Genomic DNA, 17,332 nt, shown 5'->3' on the forward strand with positions numbered 1-17,332 from the left:
GTGTGAGGGGGCGTGGTCACACGTGGTCAGACCCCGCGTCCCACTCACTGGAGCAAGGGGCCCCAGCCAGTAGAAAAGTACCATTCTGGTTCAGGGTTTTCAACAGGAAGAAGTCTTCCTGGATTTTACAGAAGTTCCCTGTTTAACAACTTTATGCTTTTAGTCCGACGGAAATGTTCACAGCCACTTCCACCTGAAACAGTGATGCTGGGGACTACCTAGGCTCTAAGAGACCAGAAGCACCTGAGGGTTGGTTTGCATGTTAGAGGGCGCCCTCTATAGGCCGACTGCTGCTTTTGCAGGGAACACCTGAGCTTGGCTCTGCGTTTACCTGGTTTCCTGGTAACCTGTTAACTATTCTATTGTTTTGGGTGGGGGTGGGGGGGGGCGTTTTGGAGGGGGGGCGGGGCCACGCCCAAAATAACAACAAATTAATCGGAGAGCATTTCTGAAAGGCTGGGTCAGAGGGGTTAGACGTGTTCAGAGAAGGTAAAGATCCCAGCAGGCTCTCTGCTCCGCTGGGCTCCCAGCCAGCTCATATCCTCGAAGGATCTTCATCTCTCCCTCCTCCTCCTCGTTGGTGAGGGGGGGGGGGGGGGGGGGTCACCATAGAGACATCCTCTCTACGTTGGCGAAGCCCGGCTTCTCGCGGAGCTTCCAGTAGCTTCCGTTGGTTTCCCACACGTCCCGGCCGGCGGCGTCCCGGCCCTGCCTGGAGCACAACACAACGACACACCGGTCGGTCGGCACTTTGCCATCTCCTCAGTAACACAACACCATAGCACACCTTTAGGCCCAAAGCCGTCTCCACAGCAACACAACACCACAACACAGCACCACAACACGTCGGCCGGCACCCGGCCGTCTCCACGGTAACACAACACAACACGCTGGTCGACCTTATCCGTCTCCTCAGTAACACAACCCCACAACGCAACACGACAGCACTCCGGTCGCCCCGCAGTAACACTGATGTTCGAGGCGAACGGCGGAGAAGAATTCCCGGAGGAACCTACAGCTGTATCAAGCACAGGCTGCTGTTGGAAAACATCTTCTAATTGTAGTTTGATATCAAGTTATAGATGATTGCTGTGAAGATCACAAAAACTGATCTTTGCGGGGAATGGGTTAACCTAGTGATTGTTAGTGCTTGGCACTTGGTTCCATGAACATCTTCACTGTACCAACTGTACTTATTGTAAGTCGCTTTGGATAAAAACGTCTGCTAAACGTAAATGCAAAATAAAATAAATAAAAGAGAATCAGCATTAACATATCTGATGTATAATTGTTATGAATCCTAGTCCTGCTAAACGGGGTTCATGTGTTTCTGGTCGTACTTGAAGAAGCGGGGGATGTGCTCCTCTCCTCTCTTGGTCATCTGTCTCCGTCTCTCCCGCTGCATCTCCTCCAGCTCGTCCTTCTTCTTGTCCGACTCCTCCACCATCCCGTCCTCCAGCATCCTGCAGGCCCCGCCCACAGGGCATCCACCAATCAGACTCGTTCACATGATGCTCACAATCAGTACACCATATTGGGGAGGGCTGGAGGGGTCTGGGGTGTTTGTGAGGGTCTTTAGGGTTAGTAAGGGTTAGGGTTGTTAAGGGTTCTTAAGGGTTAGGGTTGTTAAGGGTTGGTAAGGGTTAGGGGACGGGGCTGAACACGAGGAGGCTTGTTTGGGTTATGGTTAGGGTAACTGTAGGGTTAGGGTCAGTGTTAGGGTTAGGGTCACGGTTAGGTTTGGGGTTATGGTCAGGGTTAGGGTTATGGTTATGGTCAGGGTTAGGGTTGGGGTTATGGTCAGGGTTAGGGTCAGAGTTAGGGATAGGGTCAGGGTTATGATTAGGGTTGGGGTTATGGTCAGGGTTAGGGTTATGGTTATGGTCAGGGTTAGGGTTGGGGTTATGGTCAGAGTTAGGGTCAGGGTTATGATTAGGGTTGGGGTTATGGTCAGGGTTAGGGTGAGGGTCCGTGCTGGGACTGACCGCTGGTCGGGGCGCAGCCGGCTGTCGGTGGGGGGCAGCAGGGTCTTCAGCTCGGGGGTCAGCTCGTTCAGCTCGATGGCGAAGAGGGAGAAGCCGTAGTACAGCAGGTGGTCTTTGGGCTGGGGGTCTGCGGAGGAGGGGGCGGAGGGTTAGCTTCACGGGCGGCACTGCGCTGAGGATTAGGATTAGCGTGGCGCCGGAGAGTTTGTTCCGTCTCCGGGTGGAGGACCTTTGTCTCACTGTGCTTTGAAACGGGCATCTGGACAGACGCCTGTCCCAGACAGACAGACAGTTATGGAAAGGCAGGGCTTGGTTACATGTTCGCCGCTAAAACAATCATCTCCCCAGTGTGTGCCTTGTAAGAGGTTAACCAGGGTGTGTTGATGGTTACCAGGGTTTGGTTATGGTTTACCAGGGTGTGGTCAGAGGTTAACTAGTATGTGGTTATGGTTAACCAGAGGTGTGGTTATGGTTAATTAGGGTGTGGCTATGGTTTACCAGGGTGTGGTTATAGTCAGAGGTTAACCAGGGTGCGGTCAGAGGTTAACCAGGGTGTGGTTATAGTCAGAGGTTACCCACGGTGTGGTCAGAGGTTAACCAGGGTGTGGTTATAGTCAGAGGTTACCCATGGTGCGGTCAGCGGTTAACCAGGGTGTGGTCAGAGGTTAACCAGGGTGTAGTCAGAGGTTAACTAGTGTGTTGTTATGGTTAACCAGAGGTGTGTTTATGGTTAATTAGGGTGTGGTTATGGTTAACCAAGGTGTAGTCAGAGGTTAACCAGGGTGCGGTGAGAGGTTAACCAGGGTTAGGGCTAGTGTCGTTGACTCACTGGGCTTCCAGATGCATTTGGGCGTGGGGAGCGTGTCGCAGTAGATGCCCTCGTGCCACAGACCCCCGAAGCGGTGGATGATGCTGCCGCCCTGGTCCAAAACCGTGCCCTGCACCTCGTTCTTGGTGGTCTCCGAGCCCCAGTAGCGAGCCTGCAACACACGCATGCCTCATTGCCTCACACCGTCACAGGAAGGTAGGGAACCCGGAAGGTCTTTGGGGGGGGGACGTGTTTGGCCTGTAGGTGGGGCTGGAAGGTCATGTTCGGAGCACTACAGATCTGCCGTGTTGATTGGGTCTGACTCGCAATCAGACCTGTCCATGGAGTCTGTATCTATGTGTCTGCTTTGTGTTGCAGTAGGAGAAGAGGCCAGCGTGAGCGAGAGCAGCAGCACGCAAGACCGGAAGCAGCAAACATTTTGATCGCGCGACACTATTTATGGCACGTAGCTATTCTTTAGCATTATTAAAACCGGGTATTTCCCAAGCACCAGTCTGACTCTGTCCCCTCTGTGCCAAGGAACCTTTAAAGTCGTGTGTTCTCTCGTCATGACCGAGAGGGGACTCATCACATGCAGATTCAGTCATGGATGATTTACTATTTAAAATCCCAATGCGTACGATTGAGCCCTTCAAGTGAGTAGGCAGAAGTCTAGAGAGAGTGTAACATAATATAAATAACTTTTAAAGGTGACAAATTATACCAGCCGGTGTGAGTTTGATTAGCCGTTACAAGCCGTTTTGAAATCTTTCTCTTCTGACATCCCAACTGGGCGTGTCCACCTAGATGTATGACGGTTAGAAGAGCAAAGTTTGCTACAGTCCACTGGGTAGGCTGGTAGACTGATCTATCCAGCAAACATCTAGGTGGACACGCCCACTTGTGATTTCATAAGAGGCAGATTATCAAAAATGTCTTGTAACAGCTAATCACCCTCACACTAGGTGGCATAATATGTCACTTTTAATGTCTTACACCGCGTCAGCCATTGTCATTGAATCTGCGTCTGTGTGAACATGTGAACAGCCCAGCGGTGGCACGCACCTTAACGAAGGTGATCCTGCAGGTGCAGGCCGGGCTGCTGAGGTTGGTGATGGTCACCTCGCCGTAGTGCTCCAGGTAGCGCTGTTGGCTCAGCACGTTGTGGATGCAGGTCACCACCTTGTTCCACTCGTAGTGGTCGCCGTAGCTGAGCACAGGAAACACGGCTTAGTTGTGCTCACAGGCACCAGTACGCATGTACGGGCGCACGTACTGTTAGAAGGTTCATTTCAAGCTCATTTCAGCTCACCTTTCTAAGGCACACCAAGTGGTGATTCAGTGTGCTGGGTTACTCCTTCCACTATAAATAGAGGGCTAGTGAGGCCTTCTTCCTTTGTCTCACCACATCCTCACCGTGACCAAGTGTGTGACGTGTTTGCCGTGCGTCTTTTGAATTTCCTTCAATGCAAGTTTCTTTTCTCTTATTGGATTATTGTTCGTTTTAGATATGATGTGATGGTTAAATGTAATCTTTACTATGTTACATTATGTTGTGAAGTACTGCATTGTCAAAGTATTGATGCTTGATGATTTTGATGCTTGCGGGAAACAGCCACCTAGCGTGTAGAATAGTGTTAGTGTGTGAGATGCAATAGGATCAATAAACTAGTTCTGATGTTATTCGTTTCTTCATCGTGAATACTAGATGTTGAATAAAAAAGTGTTTAACAGTAAACCCAACCTAGGACCTGGAGGAGGAGGAGTTTTAGGGCAGAAGGAGGAGGAGTTTCAGGGCTGAAGGAGGAGGGGTTTCAGGGCAGGAGGAGGAGGAGTTTCAGGGCAGAAGGAGGAGGAGTTTCAGGGCAGAAGGAGGAGGGGTTTCAGGGCAGTAGGTGGAGGAGTTTCAGGGCTGAAGGAGGAGGGGTTTCAGGGCAGAAGGAGGAGGAGTTTCAGGGCTGAAGGAGGAGGGGTTTCAGGGCAGGAGGAGGAGGAGTTTCAGGGCAGGAGGAGGAGGAGTTTCAGAGCAGGAGGAGGAGGAGGGTTTTCAGGGCAGAAGGAGGAGGAGTTTCAGGGCTGAAGGAGGAGGGGTTTCAGGGCAGGAGGAGGAGGGGTTTCAGGGCAGAAGGAGGAGGAGTTTCAGGGCTGAAGGAGGAGGGGTTTCAGGGCAGGAGGAGGAGGAGTTTCAGGGCAGAAGGAGGACGAGTTTCAGGGCAGAAGGAGGAGGAGTTTAAGAGCAGGAGGAGGAGGACGAGTTTCAGGGCGGCGTCCGTACCTTGGGATCTTGAGGTTCACCATTCCCGTCGGCACGATCTCCAGCGACTTCCCCCAGAACTTGTTCTTCCACCGCTGGTCTGCGAGCAACAACCAACCAGCGCGCTGTTACTCGCCACGCAGAACCAGTACACCAGTACAGAGTACCAGAACCAGTACCAGAACCAGCACCAGAACCAGTGCAGAGCACCAGAACCAATTCAGAGGGCCAGAACCAATTCAGAGGGCCAGAACCAGTACAGAGCTCCAAAACCAGTGCAGAGCACCAGTACAACCAGCCTCACTCCTTTACCGCTTTATTGGCCTGTTGTGGTTCGTATCATTTTGTCGTTTATTTTTAGTATATGGATATTACCTTACGTGTTGATGAATTTTGTTTGGAAGGATCCATGTGGGGCATCAGCATTAGCCGTAGCATAAGGCAAGGCAAGGCAAGGCAAGGCAACTTTATTTATATAGCACTTTTCATACACAAGGCAGACTCAAAGTGCTTCACATATAAACATCGTCATACAATAAAATAAAATAATAGATAAGTAAAAGAAAAACATATGCAAAGAAATGGTTAAAATAGAAAAAGGCATTTTAGTATTAAAATAGAAAATAAAGGCAAAGTTAAAAAAGCTTTTTAGAAAGTGCAATGTATTTAAGATTTTAGCAGAAAGCTATAGCAAACATAAAAGTCTTCAGTCTTGTTTTAAAGGTGCTCAGAGTTGGGGCAAGTCTTAAATCCTCTGGGAGTTTATTCCAGCTATTTGTTGCATAGTAACTAAATCCTGCTTTCCCATGTTTTGTGTTTACTCTGGGGATAATTAACAGATTGGTCTCAGAGGATCTTAGTGGTCTAGAAGGCCGATGTAGTGGAAGCATATCGGTTAAATATTTTGGGCCTAAACCATGTAGGGATTTATAGGTTAGCAAAATGATTTTAAAATCAATTCTCTGACCTACAGGAAGCCAATGTAACGATTTCAGAATTGGTGTAATATGATCAAATTTTTTGGTCTTTGTTAGAACTCTAGCAGCAGCATTCTGAACAAGCTGAAGCTTCCTCAGAGTTTGTTTTGGAAGACCTGTGAGGAGACCATTGCAGTAATCAAGCTTACTAGTGATGAAGGCATGTACAAGTTTTTGTAAGTCTTCGGTGGACATGAGCCCTCTAAGTCTTGCTACATTTTTAAGGTGATAATATGCCGATTTTGTAACTGATTTGATGTGACTGTCAAAATGTAAATCTGAATCCATGATAACCCCTAGATTTCTGGCTTTGATTGAGGTTTTCAGGGACAGAGAGTGAAGGTGTTGGGTTACTTTAAGCCTTTCCGTTTTAGAACCAAATACAATTATCTCTGTTTTGTCCTCATTTAGTTGAAGGAAATTTCGGCACATCCATAAGTGTTACGAGTTAGTGTTATCGTTAGGACGAGCCTCACCCTGCCAGAAGGAGAAGTTGTCTGACTCCGCGTGGCAGGCGGAGATGGGCGGATGGTGGGAGACCTTGAGAGAAGAACAGAACAGTTAAAGACCCCCTGAGGATACGAGCTGCCTGAGACCCCAGCAGAGCAGAGAGCATGCTGGGATAAACCAGGGGAGTCAATCAATCCATAACGTCACTTAAACTAAATGTCAATAGGATATATCGATCGTATTTATCCTATTCCAACTATTATTTGGTCAAAGGCGGCGCTGTGAAGCACACTTAACAATATCCCCTTCATTAGACAGATCTATTAGGCCTTAAATGTTCGGCTTAGTTTAAATAAGACGGCAGGTAAACCCTGACATGGATCCGACCGGCCCGGGCTGGTTCTGACCGGCCCCGGCTTTTTCCGACCGACTCCAGCTGGTTCTGACCTGCTCGCTGATCATCCTGAACCCGCGGTCTTCCCTCACACACTCATAGGTCTCCCCCAGCACCGGGTTGAAGGGCTTGTAGCGGTTCCGGAAGATCGCAGAAGAATACCCGGAGATGGCGAAGGCAGCGACATAAACCTGCAGGAGGTAGAACAGTTACATGACATCACATTACATTACATTATAGAAGCAGAATCATTCAAACGTCTTTAATGCACCTCAGCTAAACGCACGTTGTCCGTCTTTAGAAGCGTGTCCGTGCAGAACTTTAGGAGTCATGATTTGAAGGCCTTCACGTCATCAACCTCAGGTGTAAAACTCTTTGGATGAAATTGCTAAATGAATACCACGTATGTAAACATAAAATCTTTAGAGACGTCATCCCAGGTGTGGCTGCTGGTCGCCTGGATATTGCCCGACCAAGCTCAATGGTAGATTGCACATTGGTCTGGGGAGGCAGCTGTCATTTTCTTCAGCACAAGAGGCGTGATCAATGGGCGCAGTTCATCTGACTCTGTACGCAATTGGATAGTCCTTCAACCAATCAGACCAACGATCGAAAAGCTGCTTGCCGTCGCTTCCCTGTCGTCATTGTGTTAAACCAGCCAATAGCGCACCAGGGGGAAAAGCCAGCTTTGTGATTGGCTCCAGTACAAGGGGATCGGAAACAGAAAAAAATGTATTGCTCCTCTCCAGCCCCTGCTGCAGAGCGAATTCAAACCGACGGTAGAAAGGTCTGGGGGTACCCAGACCACGTATTTATGTTTTTCAAAGAAAAGCTCAAATCCCTTCAATACGAGGTTGTTTCACAGCTCTTCCTAGGGTGTTCATGTGTCCCTGAGCAAGACACTTAACCCTAACTGCTCCTGACGAGCGGGCTGTCGCATGCTGCATGGTTGACTCTGCCGTCGGTGTGTCAATGTGTATTAACCGATGTAAGTCGCTTTGGATAAAAGCGTCTGCCAAATGCCCTAATTGTAATTGTAATGTTACTGGGGAACCAGGCGAGGTCTCACCATCCTCTGGTAGGGGTCTGCCGTCCTGCTGGCTGTGTCCAGCAGCTCAGAGTACTCCAGCTCCTCACACAGCCTCTGCAGCAGGTTGATGGGCTCGTTCAGAGGGGCGGGCATGGACACTCTGGACAGGTCCTTACCTGGACGGGACGATGTGGATCAGAATGAAAGGGTATTACAGGTTGTTTAGTAGCAACACGCAACAACAACCAAACAAAAATAACCATGCATTGATTGCTTTTCTGATAGTTCCAGTGGTTTAGGTTAACTGTTTAGTACAAGTTACTATTGGTTATTACCCGTAAGTGGGGCCGGTAGGTAGTTAGGCATCTTGCTCATGAATACTTCAGGTAGACTGTGGACATGGGTGAGTCTGAGGCCAGTACCTTACTTTGAGATCAAACACCCTAACCACTGAACACCCTAATCACTAAACTCTCTAATCACCCTAGCCACAAAACACCCTATCCATCCTAACCACTAACCAGCCTATCCATCCTAACCACAATCCAACACTTGACACCCAGTCCATGGTCTGATCAGAACACCCGAGCCCTTCTCTGACAGAAGAGGACTGATGGTTTAGGGTCTGCTGGTTCAGGGCTCTGCTGCCTACCGATGTTGTTGTAGAGGATGGCCATGAGGCCCACGTGGCTGTTGTCTGGACAGTGGGCTGGCAGCACGCTGCGGCGCCCCCCCGTGGTCTTGGGGACCAGCGTGCCGGGCGTCTGGGACAAGCTCGCCCGGTACTTGACGGTTTCTGACGCTGGCGAGACAAAGAGGGCAAAGGAGCATCGTGTAACATCTGCAGTGTTTCGGAATGGACGTGCTTCAAATGAGGTGAACGTCTATTGGATGAATCCACATCTGATCCCACGGCCACAACAACCTCAACCCGACAGTCTGTTGCCCAGTCCTGTGGAAACACTGTGCTGTGTACCCTGCTGTGATGCCACAACCTCCCTACCGTCAGGGGGAAGACCTCACAGCTCTGACCGCTAGCTCTGGTTCTAGCTCTATGACCTCTAGCTCTAGTTCTAGCTTTATGACCTCTAGCTCTGATTCTAGCTTTATGACCTCTAGCTCTGGTTCTAGCTCTATGACCTCTAGCTCTGGTTCTAGCTCTATGACCTCTCGCTCTGGTTCTAGCTCTATGACCTCTAGCTCTGGTTCTAGCTCTAGTTCTAACTCTATGACCTCTAGCTCTGGTTCTAACTCTATGACCTCTAGCTCTGGTTCTAGCTCTATGAACTCTAGCTCTGGTTCTAGCTCTAGTTCTAGCTGGTTCTAGCTCGATGACCATAGGGCCGTGACCTCACGGGTAGTACACCTGGTTTACCACCAGGCTGTGCCTGCAAGAACTGTACCCCTGCTGTGTTAGAGTTAAGGCTAGTACCGGTACTGTACTGGGTCTGTACTTATACTTTACAGGTCTGTACTCTCTGCGTCCCGCATCCTGTACTTTAATGGTTCTGTACTGCATTTGTTCTGTACTGGTTATTTTCTGTAGTGGTTCTTTACTGGTACTATACTGGTCTATACTGGTTATGCACTGTACTGTTTGGTACTGTTCTGGTTCTTTACTGGTACGGTACTGGTCTGTACTATACTGGTTCTGTACTGGTCTGTACTGGTTCTGTACTGGTTCTGTCCTCACCGCGCCCCTCGTCTGGCTCAGAGTTGCTGGTGGTTCCTTCGCTGAGTCCTGATTCGTCGGACGCTTCCGACCAGCTGGCGCGCTGGACGTCATCGCTGGCGTCGAAGAACTCTTCGACCGAGTCGCTCAACGAGGGGGGGCCGCGGGACGGACGGCCCCCTGCTGCCGTTCCCGCCTGAGGGGGAAAGGAGGGAAGTTAGAACGAAAGAAGTGAGAGGGGAAATAAACAGTGAGCAAGAAATAAAAGAGGAATGAAGGAAATACAGAAAGAAACAAAGTAAACAATGAGAAGGCTCTGATTCCTCAGAGAAGGCCTTCAGAACTAGCCTGGCTATTGCCAGACCAAGCTCAATCGTAGATCGCACGTTGGTCTGGGTAAGCTGCTGTCATTTTCTTCAGCTCAAGAGGCGCGATCATCGGGGCTAGTTCAACTGACTCTGTACGCGATTGGCTGCTTGCCGCCGCTTCCCTGTCGTCATTGTTTTAAACCAGCCAATAGTGCGCTGGGGGGGGGGGGGGGGGGGGGGGGGGGGGGGAGAAGTCAGCTTGGCTCCCGTAAAAACGTATCGGAGGCAGAAAGAAATGTATTGCTCTTCTCCAGACCCTTCTGCAGGGCGAACTCAAATCGCCGGCAGAATGGGCGGGGCTACCCAGTCTACTTCAGAACAACCCAATGAAGGTCTACGATCTCCTTCCTAGAATGCCCTTATCTCAGGTGTGAGAGCCTACCTCCGGGGGGGCGTTGGGCCCCCACGCCTCCTGGAGCCTCTGCCGCTCCGCCGCCAGTGCGTCATGGACCGTCTTGAGCGAGGCCAGCACTGCAGCAACACGACACAGGGGGTAAAATGGTAATTGGTCAATGGACTGCATTTATACAGCGCTTTCCTAACCAGTGGCCGCTCAAAGTGCTTTTTAATATTGCCTAACATTCACCCATTAATGCACACACATTCACCCATCTATGCACACATTCACACACCGACGGCGGTGTCAGACATGCAAGGCGACCGCCACGTCTTCAGGAGCAGTTAGGGTGAGCTGCCTTGCACAGGGACACCTCGACACTCAGTGAAGAGGAGCCGGGGATCGAACTTGCCACCTTCCGGTCAGCAGCCAACCCGCCGTACCTCCTGAGTCTCATGCCGCGCCGTGTTGTGATGAGTGTGAGAGATTGGCGGCTAACGGTTAGCCACATGCGCCTCGTCCTCCCTAGTTTCCCCCCTTCTCTCTAGCAAGCCCGGGCTGACTCCCCCTCTAGGCCCGACCATCCCTCCCACCCCTCCCTCTCTCTGACTTCTGACCTCACACATCCACTCATACGCGTATCGTCCCCCATTTTTGTAGTTTTTACTCCGATACCGCCCGGCGTGTTGATTATGATCAGGGTGACGCCCAGGTGAATGCAGAGCGGTCTCTGAGCTACCGACCTCTCAGAGAGACGGTGCAGAAGTCCTGCTGGGTCTTGCGGCTCTCGTTGGACTCCCCGCTGGGAGGAGAGAGCTGGGAGCAGACGTAGTCGGGGATGGAGGCCACGGAGGAGGTGCTCAGGTGGCTGGAGGACAGCTGCAGGAGGTGGGGGGAAAGGTGGAGGTGTTGGTGGAGGAGGTGCTCGCGGAGGCCGTCGTGTTCTCCACCACTGAGAGTCGGGTGGAGATCACATCTCAGGCATCTTTGGTTGTTTCTAGGTCTTTCCACTGTGTCATTATTTGAGCTGTATATTAATATTAAATGGAACTACTGGGATAACTTTATTAACCATTACTGAACATTGATTAACAGTTCATCACAAGTTAACTAATGATCTAGTTACCATTTACGAATGGTGTACTTTGTTCACTAACATAATGGGGTTCTTGTTAAATAAGGTCATAATGTTAACATTATTGAATAGGGTTAAGATTAACCCTAACACCTATGTTAATGAGGTATAGTAGGGTTAATGATTCTAACTGAGGCTAACTGGGGCTAATGGGTGTAACTGGGTCTAATTGGGGTTCTACAGGGGACACTGAATGAACTATAACAACGATCCTAGAAAGAAATGTTTTCCCAACAACTCACCGATTTAGTAATCCCCCGAATTGGCTTTGGATTGGAAAGACGCGGATCAGATACTTAAATACTAAAACATGGATTCTTAAGCCACGATATGGACCATTCCCCAAAACTGATTCATTCATTAAATCAGCGATTTATGAGTATTTCACATAATGCCTGTTCAGATATCTACAGGTATTTAAGGTGAGGGTATTTCTGCCTTCAAAACATCGAGAGTGAACCAAAGGCCGGCTCCTCGGTGACCCTTGACCCTGGATCTGACCCCTAACATCAGCAGCCCGGTGTGAGCCAGAGACTCCCCATCCCCAGAGACTCACCATCCCCAGCGCCTCCACCCGGGACAGGGTCCGGGAGTGGCCCCACACCCGGCAGGATTTGGACTTCTTTGGCTTCTCCAGGCAGAGGTTCTGGAGGGAGGTCAACATTATTTATTAGGATTTATTGAGGTACATTTTTGGGGGGTTTTGATGTAAACGTTATTTATTACAATTTATTAAGGTACATTTTGGAGGTTTTTGAGGTAAACTTGTCTCCTGGTACCTGTACCATGTGACGCTGTCTCCTGGTACCTGTACCATTTGACTCTGTGTCTCCTGGTACCGTGTGTGGTTAGTCTCCTGGTACCTGGATGCTGATGATGCGCTGCAGCTCTCCGTTGGAGATGGGCTTGCGGTTCTCCAGGGCCTGCAGCCTCTCGGCCAGACGGCTCAGCTCAGAAACGTCCAGCTGGCAGCGGTTCAGCTCTGACACCCCAAGGAGAGAGACCCCCACATCATGTTAAAGGCTCACGCTAATTGAATGGACCGATTACATATGATTGATATGAAAGGATTTATTTTATATACATTATTATATGAATGATTTACGCTGAATGGAGGATATATATTTATCTATATATGAGTGCTGTAGGCTGCATGTCGTTACCTGCGACGCAGCTGTCAGGGTCCTGGCTCTGCTGCAGCCAGGCAGACACCTTTCCGTTGGCCTCGGTGCTGGCCCCCTCGGGCCCCTCCGACGCCCTGGCTGCATGGGGCCCCTCCGAGGGCCTGGCCGCGGGCCCCGAGTAGAGGCCCGGGGAGCTCTGGTAATGGGGGTACAGTGGCTGAGATTGGGGAGGAGGGAGGAGAGGAGGAAGGAGAGGAGGAGAGGAGGAAGGAGGGGAGGAGAGGAGAAGAGGAGAGGAGAGGATAGGAGGAAGGAGAGGAGGAGAGGAGAGGAGAGAGGATAGGGCAGGTGAGGAGAGAAGGAGAGGAGAGGAGAGAGGATAGGGCAGGTGAGGAGAGGAGGAGAGGAGAGGGGAGGAAGGAGAGGGGAGGAGGAGAGGAGAGGATAGGGCAGGTGAGGAGAGGAGAGGAGGATAGGAGAGGAGAGGAGATAGGATAGGGCAGGTGAGGAGAGGAGAGGAGGAGAGGAGAGAGGATAGGGCAAGTGAGGAGAGGAGAGGGGGGGAGGAGAGGGGAGGAAGGAGAGGAGGATAGGAGAGGGGAGGAAGGAGAGGAGAGGAGGAGAGGAGAGGAGGGGAGGGGAGAGCAAAGGAACAGAGAGGAGTGGAGAGGAAGGGAGAGGAGAGAGGATAGGGCAGGTGAGGAGAGGAGGAGAGGAGAGGAGAGGAGAGGAGAGGAACCGAGAGGAGTGGAAATGAAGAGGAAGATGAGAAGGGCAGGAGATGGAAGGATTGAAAGTGGAGAGAAAGAGGAAGGAAGGAAGCAGAAAATAAGATGAAAAAAGATGAAAGAAGAGGAGAGAAACGGAACAAAATGGCTGAGGTTTATTCAAGGCGATATTTACCAAGTCTCCATTCTGTTGGGCTAATCCCGCCGGAGTGCCGGCCTGGAGGTAGCCGTTGTGACCGAGACCCTCGTTCTTCTTGTAAAGCCGGTGAGCTTGTAGCTTCGTGACCCAGATGTAGAACAGCTCGTGGCTCTTCGCCTTGAGGAGATGAAGAGTAAAAACGATTCATAATGTGTTCCCGATCATCCCATTGACCTCCTCTGTACACACGAGGTTTATGATGTGATATGCAATGATGTGAAGTGCTCTGGGAGGGGGGGCGGCGGCTCCAGGCACACCTTGACGTGGTACAGGATGTCGCCCGTGTCCAGGTCGATGCGGTAGGTCTTCTTGTTCATGGACATCACAGCCACGCTGACGTCCAGCGAGCCCTGGATCCTACCCCTGGAGATCTGCACGAGCACAAAACCCTGGCGCGATTATCTCTATACATTATTTTACTAAAATCAGACTTTTTTTTTTACTTAAAAATGGTTTACTTACATCTTGTTGATTTTTGGAATACCGCAAAATCCCTGCTTCCAAAACAAAATATCTCTGGAAGAATGACAAGATCACACATTGGCAATTAAAGAACACTTCCCAATAAGGGTACATTCATCAACCCATCCTAATAATTTACTAATGGTCGTCATGTTTGTTAATGGTTAATGTTAACTAAAGTAATAGTGTTCATGAAAACTAACTAAGGTATTAATGAACACATTCTTTAATAGGACTAGGGTTAACCTGAATGCTATTCCTTACCCAACCCTAACCGGAATGATACAGAATATTGCTTATACTACAGAAGCTAATGTCAATGAATGAAATAATGTACACTTCATGTACAGTGTTGCCAATACATTTAAAAATAAAAGCTGGAGTGCTGGATTCCCCACCTTGTGCCAGCCTTTCAGGGGCCACTTCCTCCTCTTCAGCATGTAGCCCTCACAGATGCCAGGAACCGTCATGTCCGGAGGTTTGTCACTTCCTGTCTGCACCTCCATGGGCAGCTCGTCCATCACCTCCCAGTCCTTGATGTTCTGCAGACATGGAGAACATCTGGTTTGGACTAGAATACCGGGAAGATGTTGGGATCTTCAGTGCACTTTTTATTGCTTGAACATCCTGGTACATGTAGCACGAGACTCCGGGAGGAATTTATAAATGTTTGAATGTTGATAATAATCTTCAGAATGGATGCTGTCCTATTTAGAAATTATTTATGCCTTTCAGATCCGAAAAGTGATCCGAGTAAAGTAACCAGCGGCTGTCTGTATTGTCTTCCCTGAGGAACGGGGTCTTTCAAACATTGGGGCTCTTCAGAGCCTGGATCCTTTTACCGTCTCGGCTCCAGACGGTGTTTGGTTTCCCTGCCACCCTCCCTCCCAGCGGATCACATTCAGGCTCTCAATCTGAACGTCTATTGGTCGATGCATCGCCACACGGCAGGTCATTGACTTGACCCTTCACCTCTGACCTCCTCCTCACCTGTCTGGACTGGGGGGACGAGGCAGTGCTGCTGCTCCGTGAGTGGCAGGGCTTGTTCCAGGAGGGCGGCGCCTTCTCCAGCCCGCTGGTCATTGATTGGCTGCGGTTCAGCGCCGACGAGTAGGACTCCATTTTGAGTGTAGCGACGTTGGACTCTCAGTGGGATGAGCTGTGCTCTGCCCGCGGCGGCTGGCTCATGTTATGACGACGTCTGGTTCAGGTGGGAGGGAGGACCGTCAATCAAACGAATGTTTAATGGTGTCACACATATGCAGCCCATAATAACACAACACAACAGAGCAACCCTTCCCAAGCATATTTCTGATTGTTTCTGATTCATTTGAAAGAGCCAATCTATAACATTCAAACGTTAATCACTGTTTTATCTTCTCTTTTATGCATACAGAGTAACAGACCAGTTATTTATTTCAGGATAACGCATCTTCTACTGTGCTCAGACTACATCACATTAGGGGGTGGGGGAGTAGGAAAACTAATATTTAACTTCCTGCACTCTGGGTTAGATACAACGCATCACAAGTCCCTCAACCTAGTAGGCGTGAATGGGTTGGGTACTCTGTGGAAGGACTTCACCTCCAGGGGAAACAGCTCTGCCACACAATGTTCCTGAAGCGCAGGCATGCTGCTTTATATTGAGACCAGCCCTTGGGATAGAATGGCTGCCATGTCTCTAACACCCCAGCGGCCCCGCCCTCGAGGAGCAGATTAACAACATCCCACTAATTGGCTTTTATCAAGAGCCGTTTTTAGCAAGCTGTCAGAGGGAGACGCAGAAACGAGATCACAGGAGCAGAGAACAAGGCCAGTGACAGCTAATGAGACGCTGGCAGGAGGCCTGCCAGGACTAGGAAGAGAAAGAAGCTGTAGCACATGTAGAGCCATGTGTAACCCAAAATGCACGTCCATCTTTAGGAGGTCAAAACAAACATGCCACATTACATCGTCTGGCTACAAAACTTGAAATCCAACAGTGACTTCCTTAGACACAGATATTTCTGAATGCACATGGTCAGCGTGATTGTCAACGTTGGTGCCACCAGGTGGCTAACTCCTGGAACAGAAGTAATAGATATCTTGTTTATTTTATAGACAGACTTCTCTGGCCTGAGGCCAGGTGGTCTGTGTGGCATCAGTATCACATTGTAGTTAGAACCAGTATCACACACACACACACACACACGCGCACACGCACGCACACACACACACGCGCGCGTTATAGTCCGCGACCAGTTCCCCATTTCAATTCTGATGAGGAACACTTGTTAGAAGAGGAAAGACAACAGTAGGGCGATTTTGTGATGGAAAAACACCGATCCCTGTATGCCAAGTGAGAGCTAGGGTTCTGGTCTTGCATTATTTAACTGTTTGGTCGGGTATAGGCATGCTGGGCGTGACGTCAGGACAGGAGAGCTGGGTGTGACGTAAGGACAGGAGAGGAGAGCTGACCTCGGTCTGTGGCGCGCGGGGCCGGAAACGAGATAAGGGGATTTGCAGCCTCTGAGCTCGTCTGCTAAAGGAAAGAATCTCCTTATCAGAAGAGCACAGAAAACCCGTCCGACCTGTGTCGCAGACAAAAGATGCTGTGATATAGATCTCTCGGTAAACAGCCTACCTGTCCTAGCCCTGGTCCCCCATCCAGTTACCTGGCTTTGGTAAAACACAAGTGTCCCATGGTGCAAACTATCAGCCCCATAATGCAGACCTTGTCTTCAACAGGCCGATACAACAATCCCCAAGTTGACGTTGTCAAACGTGTGGATGTGTAGCCTGAGGCTAGGGTTCTTGTCATTGAGCATAACAGAGACGCTTTGGAATCTCTTCGAGTGGGAATGTTTTCTGCCTTACCTTCGATTCACGTCCGCCTTTCATCATATACCGCGATATCCCACCGCAGAAGCGTCCGCGTCACTCGCTCTCCCATCTAAAAATTAATCACGCGATAACTGATGAATCGGGAATATAAAAGTTGACCAGCCGGGCGTTATAGTGCCCCTGCGTGTCCCGCGACTCCTCGGCGGCTGACGGCTGCGTCCTCCTTACGCGCGGAGAGCTGCGCGTCTCCAGGTGCCAGACGCGCCACCCGCGCGTTCTCGTTGATCCGCATTAAGGATTTACTGGTCTGGGCCGTGGCCAGCGAGGACGGACACGAGGGTTCAGCCAGATTCACACGATCACGTTGAGGCATAGGAAACAACATTAGTCTAACGATGTGTGCATTTAGTATAGTAATCATTAAGGTCGATAAGGAATTTTAACTTGGTTTAATAGTTACATTTCTAATCTTTAAAGGCAGTGGACAACTGCCTCTCAACGCTAATTAAAAGTTAATCATGCTATTGAGTTTCATAAATATGTGGTAGCCTATATGTGGTAGCACATAAAACCTAATTAATTGGCC

General features: G+C 49.9%; 1 protein-coding gene across 1 annotated transcript; it reads right to left on the bottom strand.

Moving 5' to 3' along the window:
* Positions 1–392: 392 nt before the first annotated feature.
* osbpl7 (oxysterol binding protein-like 7) lies at positions 393–17,006 on the bottom strand. Its single transcript, XM_030340247.1, has 23 exons — positions 16,780–17,006; positions 14,914–15,124; positions 14,322–14,465; positions 13,924–13,977; positions 13,719–13,832; positions 13,438–13,578; positions 12,574–12,751; positions 12,274–12,392; positions 11,967–12,056; positions 11,653–11,676; positions 11,019–11,154; positions 10,317–10,409; positions 9,592–9,753; positions 8,551–8,700; positions 7,938–8,074; positions 6,922–7,059; positions 6,501–6,564; positions 5,069–5,147; positions 3,859–4,003; positions 2,815–2,965; positions 1,986–2,112; positions 1,341–1,463; positions 393–712 (listed from the first exon to the last, which is right to left on the bottom strand). The coding sequence occupies exons 2-23, from the start codon at positions 15,043–15,045 to the stop codon at positions 604–606; spliced, it is 2,610 nt and encodes an 869-aa protein (XP_030196107.1). The 5' UTR covers positions 15,046–15,124; positions 16,780–17,006; the 3' UTR covers positions 393–603.
* Positions 17,007–17,332: the final 326 nt, after the last annotated feature.

The sequence above is a fragment of the Gadus morhua genome, chromosome 18 (genome assembly GCF_902167405.1).
Source record: "Gadus morhua chromosome 18, gadMor3.0, whole genome shotgun sequence".
In the NCBI taxonomy this organism is placed as follows: Eukaryota; Metazoa; Chordata; class Actinopteri; order Gadiformes; family Gadidae; genus Gadus; species Gadus morhua.

Bases quoted from the DNA above. Each gene is read 5' to 3' on its own strand.
- osbpl7 (XM_030340247.1), bottom strand. From the start codon at position 15,045: ATGGAGTCCTACTCGTCGGCGCTGAACCGCAGCCAATCAATGACCAGC. The intron at 8,701-9,591 runs GTGAGGACAGAA...TTGTCTCGCCAG, and splicing joins TGAGCCAGACGAGGGGCGCG to CGTCAGAAACCGTCAAGTAC. The intron at 2,966-3,858 runs GTGCGTGCCACC...CGTGTGTTGCAG, and splicing joins GCAGGATCACCTTCGTTAAG to GCTCGCTACTGGGGCTCGGA.